Source organism: Phalacrocorax carbo, chromosome 18 (genome assembly GCF_963921805.1).
Source record: "Phalacrocorax carbo chromosome 18, bPhaCar2.1, whole genome shotgun sequence".
Classification (NCBI taxonomy): domain Eukaryota; kingdom Metazoa; phylum Chordata; class Aves; order Suliformes; family Phalacrocoracidae; genus Phalacrocorax; species Phalacrocorax carbo.
Window position 1 is genome coordinate 10,268,774 of NC_087530.1, and position 15,866 is coordinate 10,284,639.

Below are 15,866 nucleotides of genomic sequence, written 5' to 3' on the forward strand. Positions count from 1 at the left end.
ATCTACAGCTTAAAATGCAGGTGCTGTGCAATGTCACAGGCTTCTGCTCTGCTTTTCTGTCCTGCAAACAGTTTCCATTTTAACTTCTGTAGTGAGCTGAGCTCAGAGGGAGAGGGTGGGAAGTGTAAAGTCACCAGGATCTCCCTCTAGGAAAAAGGGGAGGGGGAAAAGGTCACTTTTTGAACTTGGAGGCACCTGCATTTCACATTCGTTTTAATGCTTCTTGAAGGAAAGGGCTCATTGCAGTGACAGAGCGTTGATCTGGCAAGTGATGTTCTTGGTTTCACAGCCAGGTCTGATGGTGTGCGGTGGGGCAGGCTGGAGCGCTGGACCTCACCGAGTGCTGAGGGGCTGAGAGGCGATGCTGCGTTGTCACTGTGAGCTAACCTGAGCTGATCAAATTAATACCGCTTGTAACCTGGAGCGGGGTGAACTTGCACGTACAGAGAGCGTCTGTGGGAGTGTGGGTTTAGCTGTTGCACTGGAGTTAGGAGCAGGTTATATCTGCTGCTCTGCCACTGATTTCCCTCGGTGGGCAAGTTAGTCGTCTGTTTCCCTTCGTTACACTAGCAAATCACGATCAGCCCTCATGAAATCAAATGACATTATACTGATGTGAAAGATTAGAGTGAAGTCCTGAATCTCTCCTTTCCTCATAATGCAAGGCTGATAGTACTTGGCTTGGGTATTGGCTTGTTCATCGGGGTTAGTATTGTTAGGGCATCCTAGAGTTCTTGGAGCGTAAATGTTATTTAGTGGGCTTCTTATAAATAAACAGTTTTGCCTCAGTAGAGAAATTGATAAGACAACCCAAAGGATAAAAGCCTGTCTTTCCTTCCAGCATCCGTTAGAAGAAAACAAAAGCATTAGTGTGCATTATAGCTGGTGAGTTAAAATATCTTTTACTCAGTTCCTTTGTCCTCGGGGAAGATGATGGATTTTCTCGACACCTTCCTCAATGCTATGTCTGCTCGGAGAATTATTCAGCTCTAAATCCCCTCGCCTAAACTGACAATGCATCTGCTAAAATGATTTGGCTTAGTTTCTTTTGACTGGGTGCTCTGTGAATTCTCCCTGTCACAGACCACCAAGTGCTTACTAAATACAGGTGAAGCAGGGGTCTGGGCAGCCTGGAGGGACTCTGTTCCTGCCAGCTGCTTCTTGCTGGACTCAGAAACTGCACCTGAGGCTCTCGGGGTGGGATGTGCTGGCAGGGGAGGCTGGAAGGGCCTCTGCGTTGTGCAGGCACTGACTGGCTATCCTTGGCACTTAGTCGAGAGTCTGGCTCATCTCCCCCCAAGTGATTCTTTCAAAGTTAATTTTTCTACCGACTGACCAGATCTGGACAACATGGGTTTGTTGGTGCTTCTAATGATTTTTTTCAGCACTGTGTTTGGTGTGGAGTGGAAAGAGAAAACAAGAAAAAGTGGTGGGGTGTGTGTTGGGGGGCTTTGATCTCAATTCCCCTTGTGCACCCCACCCCAACCCAGAAAACACCTAAGCAGCTTTCCAGGCTTGCATTGAAATAGAGCTTTGTGGAGTTTTCTGCTTTGAAAATTGTCCTGGACTCGCCTGAGGGATCCACTGGGCTGTGACCAGCTTTGAGGGGGTGGGAGATGACAGAGCTGTTGTCTGGAAGTGGGGATGGGGGTGTCAGCCATTGGAGGGGTTAGGGAGAAGGCCCTGGAGCTAAGTTTTCATTTGACCTTTCCAGGTGAAAGAGACATGGACTTCCTGATGCCTTGGGGCTAAATGTGTGCAATCACCATAATTATGCATCAATTTGCATTTATTTGCATAAGTGCCACTACTTGAAAGCCAAACTGCTGTCACCTTTGCCTTGGGAGAGGGGGAGAGGTTGGGCTGTGCCTCCTGTAATTCCCATTTATATTCTTGACAGGGAGGCCATTTCGCACCCTCTGTCCCCTATGCTGCGCTACCCACTGCTTTCCTCTCTGGTTCCTCTCACCCAGCATTCTGTCTGCAGTGCCTCTGCTTCCCTTCATCCCTCCTTTTATATCTTTCTCTCTCTCCATCTTCTTCTGTGTCACCTTTTTCTGGTACCAGTTTTCTCTGTTCCTGCCTGCCCCAGCTGCACGTCCTCCCCGCGCAGGGACGAGCTGTTTGCATGCGTCAGTGCAGACGAGTCTCCCGGTTCCTCTGCACGAAGCAGTTCCCTGGTCTTCGTCAGGCAAGATGGGGAGGGGATACACTTGATCCAAAGCGTCTTATTTCCAGCTGCAGCCTGCAGTCTGGAGCCGGGGACAGCCTCTCTCTGCATTTGTACGGCACCTGGCAAACTGGGCCTTAACCAAGGTGTGTAGTGGGAGCTATAACAGTCCTGCTTACGGAGGATCCCTGGAGCAAGCCTTTGGGGTAGGCAGGCAGTGCCTCTGCCTGCTGTCTTCTGCTCTGCCCTTTCTGCTGGCAGAGGAACCATGGAGCTGATATGGCTCAATCAATCTCCCTGTAAAAGGTCTCTCAGCCCTGCCCCTGCAGCCCCCTCCCCTCCACTGCAGACACAGGGATCCTCATCGTTCCCACTGGCACTGAGATGGCTTTGCTCAGTCTAGCTGAGCCCACAAGCTTAAAATTCCCCGAGTCCACCTGGGTCCAGCAGGAACACCCCAGGATAGGGCAGGAAATAGTGGTTAGACAAACTTCTGCAAATTGTTCCCTCCGTGGTGCTGGAGCATGCTGTAAAAGCTCCCTCTGCCTCCCTCCTGTGGTATCTCTGCATTTTTCCCCTTCACAGCTTTTTTCAAGTCTGTGCCTAACTTTTTGGGGACTTGGTGCAAAATTGCATGGTACTTCAATGATTGATAACCTCCACACTGACCTTTGCCGCTTGCAAATGGAGCAAGTGCTTGGATGCCCATTATCTGAGCAGCCCAAGAAGCCAAACAGCTCTGGTAAGTCTATTATTGCCGGAAGAAAGCAGCTTGCGTCTGTAGCAAGGGGGCGGATGGCTCATAGTTAATGCCTCTTGTATCACACTGTGATCTACCCACTAACGGAGTGAATTGGAATAGATTGCTCATTTCATTAGCGGCAAAGGTAAGTGAGTGGGCTGTATCCATACGAGACGTGTATTTTATTCAGGCTGCCAGAAGAGTACTGGTGATTAATTGCCATTGATTTCTGACATCTGTGTTCCCGCTGGGGAATTTTTGAGGGCCTGAAAGATGCATTTACACAGCCTTCAACCTTTCGGTGGCCTCGAAGTGGAAAGAACAAGGGAAGAATTCCGAAGGCAGGAGAGGAAAGCCTTCAGCGATGCGAGGCGTGCTGGGCAGGAATGGCCTGGCACAGGTGGGTTTCAGGAAGGGTGGCAGCTGTCAGTCTTGATCTTAGCAAAGAACATGCTGTATTGTGTGTTGTTTTGTTGTGTTTTTTTTTTTAAAGGTAATAACTGTGGGTACACGAGGTGTATGTTTCCTTTTTTTGATTATTTTAAGCAATTTACTTCCGTCTCAAAGGACTTGATAGATGCTTAAATAGTGTGTTGTCAGGGGATCAGTGGCCTTATGGAATCAATCTGCCCTTCTCTCTGGCACTTGCTTCTTCTAATAATATTTCTAGGCAATTGGTGGCTGTTTCTCTGCAAAATGTTTGGCGCTGATCTGCAGATTCGACTAAATTATTTTCTTAAGCTTGTCTTCTAGCAGGTGTGCTTGCATACTATGGTGCCCGTGTTAAACCGTTCATACCGTGGTCTTCAAATGCATTACACGTGGGGCAAAGCCAAGTTTTTTCTGAGTCTGGAGCGAAGCACAGCAGCACTGAATAACATGTAGCAAGTCCCTGAAATGGCTTGAGAAGGGAAACGGAGATGCAGTCTGCACTGCCTGATTCTGCAGAGGGGATTAAGGAGGTGGAATTATTTTATTTAATGGTCCACCGCAAATGGGTTGGGTTTAGTATATCTGTCAAATAACAGGCTTTCGCAAAGAGCTTGCAGGATGACTTATGCTGTTGCGTTTGTGGTGGTATCTCTGCAGTCATTGGACACAAGACAAGTTGTGTGTCGGTGAGGGAACGGTTCTCCCTTGTAGTATTCCCAGCTAGAGCCTATCCTTTCTCTCCATGAGCCCCACGCTTTTTGTGTTACATGAAAATTCTGACCTGAAAATGTTTGCGTTTTGTTCCAGGGAGTTGGGGTGACCTGCTTCATGGGAAGTGTATTGTTTGTGTGGGCAGGTGCTGGCCCTCTCACTTGCTGTTGCCGCTTTATAAATAGGCCTGACAGCAAAATCGAGGTCAGTGGACTCGTGCCAGCTTGCTGGCACTGTGGCACCTCACTGGGAGTGGGGAAGGTGCCAAATGTTCCAGCAGGGGCGAGGCTGCCAGGCACAGGGACCAGCAGCCTGAAGGCTTACAAGGGAGGAGGGCACAGTGGTGGAAACCTGTCATAAACCCTGCTTCCACCAAGGAGCCAGTGCTGCTGGACAAAATCCTGTGCTCAGATGGGTGCTGGAACCCTCTGCACATTCCAGGAGGCCAGGGTAGACGCATAGTGCTGGAGAAGCCAAGGTGATAGGGCTGGAAAAGAATTCCTGCTGATTGCTTGATGTTCAGGGACACCAGCTGGAAAATGGATCCTGCTCTCTGCCGTAGGTATGGTCCCTGCGGGCCAAAATGCCTGTGCGATAGCAGGGAAAGGTGTGTTGAAGAAGCTGCCTGTGTGGGTCTCCAGCCCCCAGACTGTCAGTTAGCCCCTTCTCACCAGCCCTGAGAAGCTCAGTTAAGATGAACCAGAGGAGAGAACAATCCTGCTTGCTGTGACAGCTGGAAGAAGATGAGTCCTAGGGCTGGATCTGCTCTTGGATACTGGGCTGAGTCTGCCCATCCAGGACCGGCTCCACCCATGTCCTGGGGCTCCCAGCTGGCTCAGCAGAGCCAGCACAAGCTACCCCTGATGGGAGAGGGAAGCGAAGCCCAATGATCCTGGTAGCACAGAGCTCCAGGCAGGGGCTGTATCTGGGCTCTGACCTGTCCCCAGCACAAAGTCTGCCCAGGCTGCTGGCTGCTCCCAGGGGATGCCCGGACTCCCCTCCACGCCGTGTCCCTGGAGAGCGAGGCGTGCTGCTCATGCAGAGGAGAGGGGGCTGAGGCGAGCAGAGCTGGCTCTGGTGAGCAGCAGTGGCCGTTTTGTTCCCCAATGCCCTGGCACTGACTGCCTTCTCTCCCTGTGATGAACGGGCTTTGTTCCTGCATCCGTGGCTTGAAAACCTTCCATCCTGGCTGAGCTGCTGAGTCGCCTGTTTGTAATGCAGTTGTTATAGTCCCCCAGCAGTGGTGCGTCCCCAAGGGCTTGCAGAGACTCCTGTTGCCTCTCCAGCTCAGCCCATTAGCCTTTGCTCTTGCCTCCTTGAATGGCTATTAATGATTTCCATTTTTGCGACACTTCTACACTCAAAGCGCGTTCTTTTATTAGAGGCAAGACTTCTACCTCAATTCTCATTCTGAAGTCGTTTCCTTGGGTGCTCTAGCACCCAGCTACAGCTGCATACTGAGTTGGAGAGGAGCGGTGCTGCGTGAAGCACTCTGCAGCCCTCTGGCTTACCCAGGCCTAGCCTTGCTTCGATTGTAAAGCGGGTGGTAAGATGCTGGTGCAGTGGTAGTGCAGCAGTAGGCTGCACCTCATTACCTTAGTAGCAGGCATAAATGGACCCACTAAATCTACTCTGTATCCCAGTGCTCTAGCAGTAAAAATTTTCAGGACCAAAATGGTGTTAAGAAATTTATGGCAAATGCCCCACTGTGGTGGTCACTTGGATTCCTCATAGGAGCCAGTGTTGGGGCTAGCGCATCCTTTAGAGGGAGGCTTTGTCCAAAGCACTTTGTAATGACCTAAAGAACAGCTGGCAGGGGAGAGTCGTTATTGTGTGCTGCTAACTTTCTAAAGGTGCTGGATAATCATGCTCAGTGGATGAGAAAATTGCCTGCAAACTTCTTTGGGATGTCAAATCAACCTTGTTTTCTCCAGACTCTGAAAGCTGCTGAGAGCCTGATGGAAATGTATATTAGCAGAACTGAAGGGATGAAAAGGGGTTGAGCAGAGGAGGAGCAGCTGAGGGCACCTGTCTCTCATGTGCCCCAAGCTTGGTGAGAAAGCCTTCCTGGGCCTGTCTTCTGTGCCTGGGTGGGAAATCCAGGTGAACCAGCCTGGAGGAGACTCGCTGTTGGGGTTGCCTCTGCATTCTTTCCAAAAGCAGATGATTTGTCAGCCTCGATACAGGGAAGCTGAGGCACTGAAAAATGAGAAGCTGCTTACTATGGCAGGAGTCAGCAGCAGGATCAGTAGTGGCTGGAGGTTTTTTGGCTCCCGCTCTAAAGGCTTCACCCTGTCAAAGAACAGGATAAATAGAAAAAGCCAGTGGAGGCAGTTGGCTCTGCTGGCATGGCAGCTGTGCTGGGGATCCCAGTGGCTGACTTGTAGGCTTCTGGGAGCTGGGTGGGAACAGGGGTTAAGCCCCACTGGTCAGTGTGGGGCTGGTTTTGGGTGTAGGATGGGAACAGACCTCAATGGAACAGGTGAGTCACAGGCTGTGCTGTGCAGGGACTGTCCCTTTCCATGGGCTGTTGACCCAGCGTGTCCCTGCAAAACCACTGCATCGCTTCCAGGGAATGGCCTTCTCCTAGCAGGTCCTGTTCCAGAGATTTCTTCTAATACCATTAAGACAATCATTTTTCCTCTCTTTCCCCCAAGGGTAACAGACTTCATCTCCCCAGACACCAGGAGGGGCCCTCTTGTAAACCAGAAGGTGAACAGCCTTGGTAAAGCCAGAAAAAAAACCAAACCACACCATAGAGGGGGGGGAAACGCAGCATTTCTTCCCATGCAGGGAAATGGACGGTAGCTCTGCTCACTTGGAGCTCACCAAAGCAGCTGATAGTGACTTCTGTCTCTGGATGTACTATGGAAGCTTCTCCCATCTGGCTCACCTGGTGCCTCCTCACTTTGCAGCTCTGCACGCCAAGTGCTTTGTTAAAGTCTGGTTCAGTGTATGGATGTACAAAGGTTTTATAGGTCTGGTCCAGATCTCGTTCCTGTGCCTGCCGCGCTTCATTATGGAGTGTGTGCGGTGCTGTTATCCAAGGGAAAACGCTGCTTCTTTTCTCATCTCCTCTCATAGCTGCGTCAGCTTTGATTTAAATAGCTCGTGGCTGTCTAATGAACAAAGCAAGCCTGACTATTTGAACAAAATTGACTTTAGTGATCGCTGCGTTGGGGAAGCAGTTTGTGCTGACCATCCTGTGATTTTGACAAGACTGCGGAGGCCAGAGCAAGGACGCGGGTGGTGTTGAGCAAGCCTTGTGCGCCTCAACCTCTGGCTCTTGTGCTAGGTCTCTCCCTCAGACAGGAGCTGTGCTTTGGCTTACTGGAGCACATGTGCTTCTAGTGGAGGTTAAAAGCAGAGATTCCTCAGGCTCACGGGTGAAGAAGGATTTACCCCCTGAGCTGATACAAACCTAGGCTTATCCTAAAATTAATAAACAAAGAATTTATTCAAATTGATGTAAGCTCATGAGATAAAAAAATCTATTCTTATAAATAGAGTCAGATTACACATAAATTCAGTTTACAAATGGGCTTCATCAGCTGAATTTCAGACCTCTGCTCAAGCATGTTCTAGGCAGAAGTTTAAATGTTTGCTCATTTAAGCACATGCCTGAAGGCCATGTTGAATCAGGGCTGTGGGAGACTTTCTTCCAGAGAAAAAAAATCACCTGTTTAACTCTCTCAAATGGCCCCATAGCGTTGCTGTGTCCTGTTCAACAGCTACTGGTTTTTACCTGCGTGTGTGCGTGTCTCAGTGGTGCCTGCAATGGTGTGTTACACATCTGCATACAGTATATACGTCTGCACGCCAGTATTTACACGTGTGTTCTGTGTGGTTTTGGGGTGCCCAATGGCCTATAGCTCTTGTACCAGCTTGTAGCTGGGTGAAGGGTTTGCTCGGTTGTGGCCCTTTGTTGTGTCGCGGGTTATAAAGCTGACAAAGAGGGCGTTTAACCGGAGAGGGTGGCAGCAGTACGGAAGCTGCATGCGATGGCAGGGCTGTCTGCTGCAGGCTGTGCATCAGGTGGGGCAGGGTGGGAGCAGACGGGGGCTGAGGTGCAGCCTGACTTGTAAAAGTGGGTTGGAGTTGCCATGGGAAGCACAGAGACTCGGCCGCACGCAGGGGATGTGACACCATGCCGAGAGAGAGGGGCTCTCACCAGCTTTCTCGGGTTTGTGGGGTCACCTTGGACAAGGTATTTCCTGCCTCGCTTTTTCCCTTCCTGCTTGCTTTTTCTCACTTGTGGTTCTTGAGGCAAGTACCATCCTTTTAAGTGTGTTTAGCACCTAGCTCAAGGACAGGTAACTGGAATCCCCAGCTGCTGAGGTCAGTGTCACTGGCTTACCATCGCTGAGCTGCACGGATGGTCCTACTCTGCCTCACAGCCATAAAGTAAGTCCTTTGTGGGTGCCACTGTCGTCCTCCACCTGGGATCACCCTAAAGGTCTCCAAAAGGTGCAGTCTGTGTCTTGTGGTGCAGGTCCAACTGCCAGCACGGGTGTCTTGGAGGCTAGCAGAGCTGTGTCCTGAAGGGCTCCGACGTGGTACCGTTACAGTCCCCGTTAGCACTGGGCATGTGCCGGGGGAGAAACTGCTGGGCAGGAATGCTTCACTCGCTGAGTCCTTGAGAAGCCTCAGTAAATGTGTAAAGGACTACAGAGTGTCACCAGCCTGCCCACAGCAGCTCTGCCTTCTGCTGGGAGAGACTCACCAGCAACTTCCTGATGGGCACCGCCAGCTTCTGTTCACTCCCTCCTCTCGTGTCTTCTCTTGTACTGAGGCTGCTGGGGGAGTCCTGGCCCAGTCTGCTGCCTCGAGCCAGACGGCTGATCTCCTGGCGTCCCAGCTCTCTGCTGTCACCTTCATGCATAAAACATCTCCCTACTGACTGAGATCCCATCTCCTGGTGGCCCTGTCAAGGGAGCTGCAGGGGGACATAAAAAGGTCCCTTGTAAATCTCTGGCCTCTCATCCTTGGAAAGTTTACTGTGCCTCCAGAGAACTGCTCTGCTGCTGTTCCCACCCTTTCAGGGGATGACATTTACCTGAGGCAGGACGGGAACAGCCAGAGCTCTGCCTGCTGCCAGCCTTCAGCAACAACCACTGCCCCATGGTCAGGGCGGGCTGCGAACGCTCCCCTGTGCCCAGTGCAGAGCCGGGGGTCCTGCCTGCGCGTGGTCACTTCTGCACCTCATGTCCCTCCTGTGTGGTAGAAACCCCAGAGGGTTATCTTCAGTCCCCGCTCCCCTACCAGGAAAGATGCTCTGAGGAAGGGAGGAAACAGGATCCCTGCATCAGTCCCAAAAAGACCCGCATGGGAATGGGATGGCAGCGAATGCAATGAGATGGGAGAGAGCAGCTCAGGGCGGGCCCTGTGTGTGCTCTTGAACCAGCCTCACCTCTGAGTTTTTTCTCCTTCCTTAAATTACAGTGACATTCAGCAGCTGACTTTGAGGCGTTGTGTGAACATAGACAGGTGAGGAATGCCCAGGATCAGTGCAAACAGAGCCTGCTCTTTCACTGAGAGGGGGAAAAGGGTGGGAACGCAACCGTCAGGATCACATGGCATTTCTGTGGCAGAGGGAGGACTGTAACCCTCTACAGCTGGACAAATCACTGATTATCCTCATAGTTTGCCTGTGCTTGATGAGGAATTGCAGCCTCATTCCGAAATGAGACTTTGCTCATGGGACTGTCAGTGCTGTTTGTTGTCTGTACCTAGGTAAGTAAACGATGTTATGCAGGCTTAAAAGAGGCTCTCATAGAAATGGCTCCAGCTGGAATATGGAGAAACAAATTGTTTCTGTGGGGCTGTACCCCATCTCATAGGGGTCACTCTGCACTGGTAGTCCTAGGGTAGGTGAGAAGCCTACTTGCCACCCCTATCCCATTGCCATGGAGTTCAGATCATCCTGAGCCTGCCTGCATGGCAGCTTATGAAGGGGCTTTGGGTCAGGAAGCTGAACTGTGCCCTGAAGCATGGGTGGGATGCTACACCATGGTAGCCTGGGGTGGGCAGTGGGCTCAGCAATAGCCCCACTGTCCCAGTGAGACTTGGGCTGATGCCAGCAGAACTGGAGCGTGGTGAGCATGTCTGCCTGCCAGCCGGGCTGGGCTCCGCGTGCTCGCAGGGAGAGAAGAGATTGCGGCAGGAGATGTGTTTGAGGGACCAGGGGAGCTCAGGGGACAAGGGCTGGAGTTACTGAGCAGCCCAGGATGTTGAAGTGCTCTGCAGTTGTTGGTGCTGTTGGTTTTGCAGTCCTTGTTTAAGCTCTCCAGGCATGTGATGACCTTGGGAGCATGTGACAAATTTGCAGCCAAATTGCTGTTTGTGATGGAGATGCTGAACTGGGGATTGGTGAGCTGGATTCGCTCTGGCTCTGGCAAGGAGCAACTGGAGTCTTCCCAGGTTCGAGCTGGGATCCAGCCAGCCCAGTATTACTGATGATATTACTCATTACTGAAGAGCTGCCGGTATTAGTTCTTCCTGGTCATGAGCTTTGCTCGGCAGCTTCTCTGCTCCATGGGGAGAGGAGGCCTTGCAGGAGCAGCTCATCAAAAGGATGTGTGTATGGAAAAAAAACCCAAAGTGTATTCTTTCCAAGAGCAGATCCAGAGTGTTGATATTCCTGAAGCCTCAGAAGGGATCAGCACTTAGAGCTGTCCCCAGGGAGAGCTATATGTTAATTTAAGTTTACTATAAAGCCTATATCAGCTTCTCACAGTATAAGCTGGAGGAGAGGCAATTGCAAATAACCTTATCTGGGTCCCAAGGTCATCTCTGTGCATGGTGTTTAAAATATATGTATATATTTAATAATAATTGTACTCATTAATTGACTGCTTGTGCTGGGAAAGGCAGCTGGTAATGAAATGGCAACAGAGGCTGAATGTCTGGGAGCGCTGTTGATGTCCCCTGAAGGCACCAGGAGCTTTTCCAATGGCAGAATTGGGGCTGAGCTGTGGGGACCAGCAGTGCTGCTCTCTTCCAGCATTGATCCCTGTCCTGCTGACTCCTCTCCAAAGCTGCAGGATCTGCCCAGTCTCAGGTTCCAGCCCATACTGGGGTTCCTCCTGGCATGTCACTACCTGTCTTGCCTCCCGTACTCTGCTTCACCCTGCTCTTTCCCTGGCTGATGGGAAGAGCATATTTTCTCTGTCAGCAGCAGCAGCTTTGACTTAACACTGTTGCAGTTCAGGAGAGAATAGAAAAATCCTAGCTTTTTCACTAGCTTTTCATGTAGCTCGCTCATTTAGTTGGAGATTGCAGCGTAGCTTGAGACCTTTCAACCTCAAGGAAGAGCAAAGCCATGTCACCCCAGAGTCCTGAGGCAGATTGTCCTTCCCCTTCTGTAGGCATTAACCCACTCCTCTCCTGGGCTTGTCTTCCAGGTGCTGAAAGGCTGCAAGAAGCTGAACCTGTCTGTACACTCGGTGGGGCGCATCCCAGGGGGCTATGTCACCAACCACATCTACACCTGGGTGGACCCACAGGGTCGGAGCGTGTCCCCGCCGACGGGCCTGCCACATCACCAGAACAGCTCCCTCCGCAAGGACAGCGAGAAGAGGAGCCACCTCCAGCTCCTGCAAGAGGGGGACGAGAAAAAGGTGAGCGAGGGGGATCAGCCGCAGGCCTGGGGGCCTGTCTGTGGTTACCCGTTGTTACCATGTAGGTGCCCAACCCTCTCTGTTCCTGTATTCACATGGTTCTGGCATCCATTGGGACAGCCCGTCTCTCCTTTAGGATACGCTGGATCCTGTTTTTTCCCTTGGTCTGTAGCTTTCTCTCTGTCTCCCCCAAAGGGTCCTGTAGGGCAGGATGGATTGGCTTTGTTCCCATTTAACACAAGTAGAACCCAAGCTGGAGACAAGGCGTTGTCCAGATGCAGACGTGTCTGGCTGTGAGGGTCCTGCTAGGAACGGTGGTCAAACCAGAAATTGCTTTTAAGGCGTTTTCCCAAACAGGTGGTTGTTTTGGCTGGAGGCCCGCTGCCAACATGGTCATTTAGAGACTGACACAGATGTTATGTTCCAGAGGGCTCCTGGATTTGGAAGGCTAGATCTCAGAGCGTATTACTGCCCTTCTTCCTGCGTTTCAGATCTTTCCTCAGGTGTTTCCATGAGGCTTTCTTGGGTCTTTTAGCAGTTTTGTTTAAACTAACCCCCCCCCCCCCCCCCAAAATGCCAAAACCACACCAAAACAATTTAAAAATGTTTCCCTTCTAAAAATTCTGCAAAATAAACTGGATTATTTTCCTTTTTGTGCTTGGGGAGAGGCAGGCTGAGCCAGGAAGGGCCTGAACAGTGCCTGTGCAAAAAGCTGTGCCAAGTGAAAAAGGAGCAGGGAAGGGAATAGCTTTCCTAATGGTACCCAGGGGGGCTGGTGGTGTCTGGCCAGTGCTGGCCACTCCATCAGGGCCTGGATCTCAGGCCTTTGACAGAAAGTAAAGCATACCAGCACATCTAATGCTCGGTCCTCTTCTCTTACTGTGAGCCTGTCCTCCTTTGAAATAGGCCTTACTATAAGTGAAGCCAGCAGAGGATATGTTCAAGGTGCAATATCTGATCTCAGGGATTTCAACTTTCTTCTCCCTCATGATACCCATGCCCAAACAGACCTAGAGACTTGTAGATGCAGAGGAACAGTGCTCAGATGCCCTTGTATGAGGCATAGGCTGGAGGGGCAGACTGTGCTTACTCTCTTGGTGGTGATGGATAGGGAACCTGTCTGCCCTGTACAAGCAGGACATAGTTTTGCCTCACCAGTATTCATGGGATATCCAGGTACTGTTGTACGACTGAGTGGGGTGCTTGCTTCCTGGCGGCACCGAGTTGCTTGGAGCCTCCATCCTGTTATCCTGAGGTCACTGTGGCTATCCCCAGTGCCTGGTTTGTATGCCCAAAATATGCTCAGCTCCTCCTGGAAAGGCTCTGGAGGGATCTCTAAGCTGGAGTCTCCCATCTCAGCCTGAAGGGCGGGGGAATCTAAAACAGGATGAGGCAGTTTGCTGATGAAATATTCATGTGGGCCACAAGGGAGAAGGGCCCATTATTTTTAGTTTAAGGAGAAGAGAAAAGCAGCTGCTGCTGGCTTGCTGGTGTCCCCCACCCCCTACCACTCAGTGTCACCTTGATACAGCAGGCAGTGACTCTTTGAAGCTGTAGGTAGATGTTTCTCTGCGCATCGTTCCTTTAGTCCTTGCTGTGTATCAACATGAAACACTTACAAGCCTGAAGCTGTGTGCATCCCTGCCCAGTGCCCGAGCCTCGCATGGCCCCAGACAGCCCCTTCCCATCAGTCCCTAGGGAGATGCGATTACAGGTGCCCTAGCTGTCTCTGGGCAGCTCGGCTGCTGCATGGGCTGGTCATCGGACAAAAGCACCCTCCTCTGTGCTCCTCCTGGCCCTGAGCTTGTCAGGGCTGTCTCCCAGGAGGTGCACAGGAAAATTAATCCAACCGAGCTTTGCCAGTTAAGAGTTTTAACTACCATAGTTTAACCTGCTTTGGTAGTGAAGGAAGCCAAGTTGAGTGAAGGCCACGTTAAACTTTGAAGACTATCCATGCTGGGCTCGGCTGCTGTCGGATGCACTCGCTTTCGAGGTGTGAGGGGGTCCCCAGCTCCAAGTTGCCCACTGTGGCACCATTCTAGCTGCGCAGGGCTGCAGGACCTTGGCTCACAGAAGTGGTTGCCCCTGTTCTGATCTGTGCTTCTCTAGTGCTATTGTGGAAGTGCTGCACTTGCAGAAGACTTGGAAGATTTCTGAGCCTTGGGTGGGATGCCCAGTCTTCATGGTGCTGCCAGCTTGTGGCTTGCTGGCTTCAGGACCAGGTGTGAGGAATGGTGAAGGGCCTCACGCTCCAGATTTTGGCTTTCCCAAAATCTGAGATTGTTCTTCCATTCCTTGGTGCTCCTTCACACGGTCAGACATCCCTGTGGCTTCTTGTAGTGTCAAAGGTCGTGCTTTGATCCCAGGGCAGGTGGTGAAGGCCCCTCTGTTAACCTGGGAAGAGTCAATGACAGTGGCAGGAAATGTCTGAAGCTCACAGAAATGGGTGTGCAAAGGTCTGATGCAGAGGGCAGTGCTGGCATCATGAGAACAGGCAGTATTCGTCCTTCTCCTGGCAGTGCTCCTCCGTGGCATGTCAGCAGTGACGTCGGTCGCTCTGTGCTTCCCGTCCTGCCCCTCTGTGCCACACTGGCTGTGTACTGCATTTCTAACAGAAGCTGTCATCCGTGTGTTACAGTCCGGGGATCCCCACGCAGCTGTTGGTGGCCCTTGGCTCCTTCTGCTACTCCAGACTTGACTTCTTGTGTCAGACTCCAGTGTGCCGCCTCCTCTGCTGTAGCAGAGCTCTTGGTGCTGCCTGGAGCCTTCTCCTTGCCCTGTTAATGGGCCTTCATCCTTGCTGACCACAAGCGTGATGCGCCTTTCTCCCTAGCCTGCTGGCTCAGTGGTTCGGAAGCGCTTTCAGCGGGCGGTAGCTGTTAGCACTGGTGGGACCTGAGGTTGCTCAGAACAGCACCCTGACGCCTCTGCTCCTTGCACTGCCTTGAGCCTCCCTCCAAACCCAGCTCCTCCTCGCAGTCCTGCTCACTGGTGTCGATGTGCAAGGCTTGGTATGCATGGTGCGATAACCTCTGCTCCTGAATTCCCATCTGTAAGACCAGCAAAAGAAAATTACTGGATGCTACAACTTTTCAATGACCAAGGACACTGCTGTATCCAGAGGTGCCTTGCTTTGCCAGCTGGTGGTGAAAGAAAGCCGCACCATGGTCAAAAGCTGGCTGGCAGTGAGGAGAGCCTGACCCGGCTGGTGGATTTGAGAGGGGTTATTCAGTGCGACTGCCTGTGTCATTTGTCTGCACACATGCTTCAGGGCATGAATTAGCCGAGTCGCTTTGTCCTGACTTACTGTGAACCATCAAGAGATGAAAACATGTCCCAGAACATGGGAACAGCCTGCCTCTGGTTTTTTCTCTCATTTGTGTGTGTATGTATATGTATATACATATAACTACTGAAAGGAGGGTTATTCTCTTCGCAAATAGCATGCAAGTAAATGCAACATGTCCCTGGTTAATTCAGCCCAGTCAACTGGAATTGACAGATTCCCCTGAGGGCTATTTGATTTCTGGATGATTTTACATTCTGAGGGAAGGGCTGGGGATTAGTCGGTTATTCCCCCCCCTCTCCATTTCTAATCGATCTGAATGTCCTGGGATACATATGCAAAAGCTTTCAAACAGGCACTGTTTGGCAAAGTACAGCAGAGATCAGAGTTCAGCCCTACAGCAGGAGGATGAAGTGATATAAACCAGCAAGTTTGTTAATGCTTTGCTCCAGTTCAGTAAGCCTGCAGTGCCGCTGTAGTTAATGTGATATTTCCAGCTTTTGCAAGGTTAAATTCAAGGTTGGTGGAGGCATCCTACATTCATCAGGAAACAGAGATATCCCTGTCTGGCTACCTTTCCTTCCAGCGCATCTGTTCTGAATGCTTGAAAGGAGGATGGGTTTGTAGCATAGTTTAACAAGTTTGCTTATCTGTAGGCAGAAGCATTCATTATCAAAAGGCTTGAAATGGAAACCGCTGCTGTTGGCGTGTGAGCGATAGTGTAACCGATCTGCCTGCCGGAGGAGGGATCTGGTGCGTGGCTGTGTACCTGCCCAGAGCAGGCGCCCGGACGGTGGGCTGGAGATGTGGAGCAGGTGGGCTGGACTGGTGTGCAGCCGGGGTGGTTGGGCTTTCAGCTGACACGTCAGTCTGACCTCCTTGGTTAGCTTTGCTGTAGCACAGGTT

General features: G+C 51.3%; 1 protein-coding gene across 2 annotated transcripts in view; it reads left to right on the forward strand.

Annotated features, from left to right (window-relative positions):
- WHRN (whirlin) overlaps positions 1–15,866 on the forward strand; it is a 57,283-nt gene that overhangs the window by 5,804 nt on the left and 35,613 nt on the right. For both annotated transcript variants that reach the window (XM_064468639.1, XM_064468640.1), the window contains exon 2: positions 11,459–11,674. In XM_064468639.1, the coding sequence (XP_064324709.1) occupies positions 11,459–11,674 (216 nt within the window). The remainder of the gene's footprint in view (positions 1–11,458; positions 11,675–15,866) is intronic.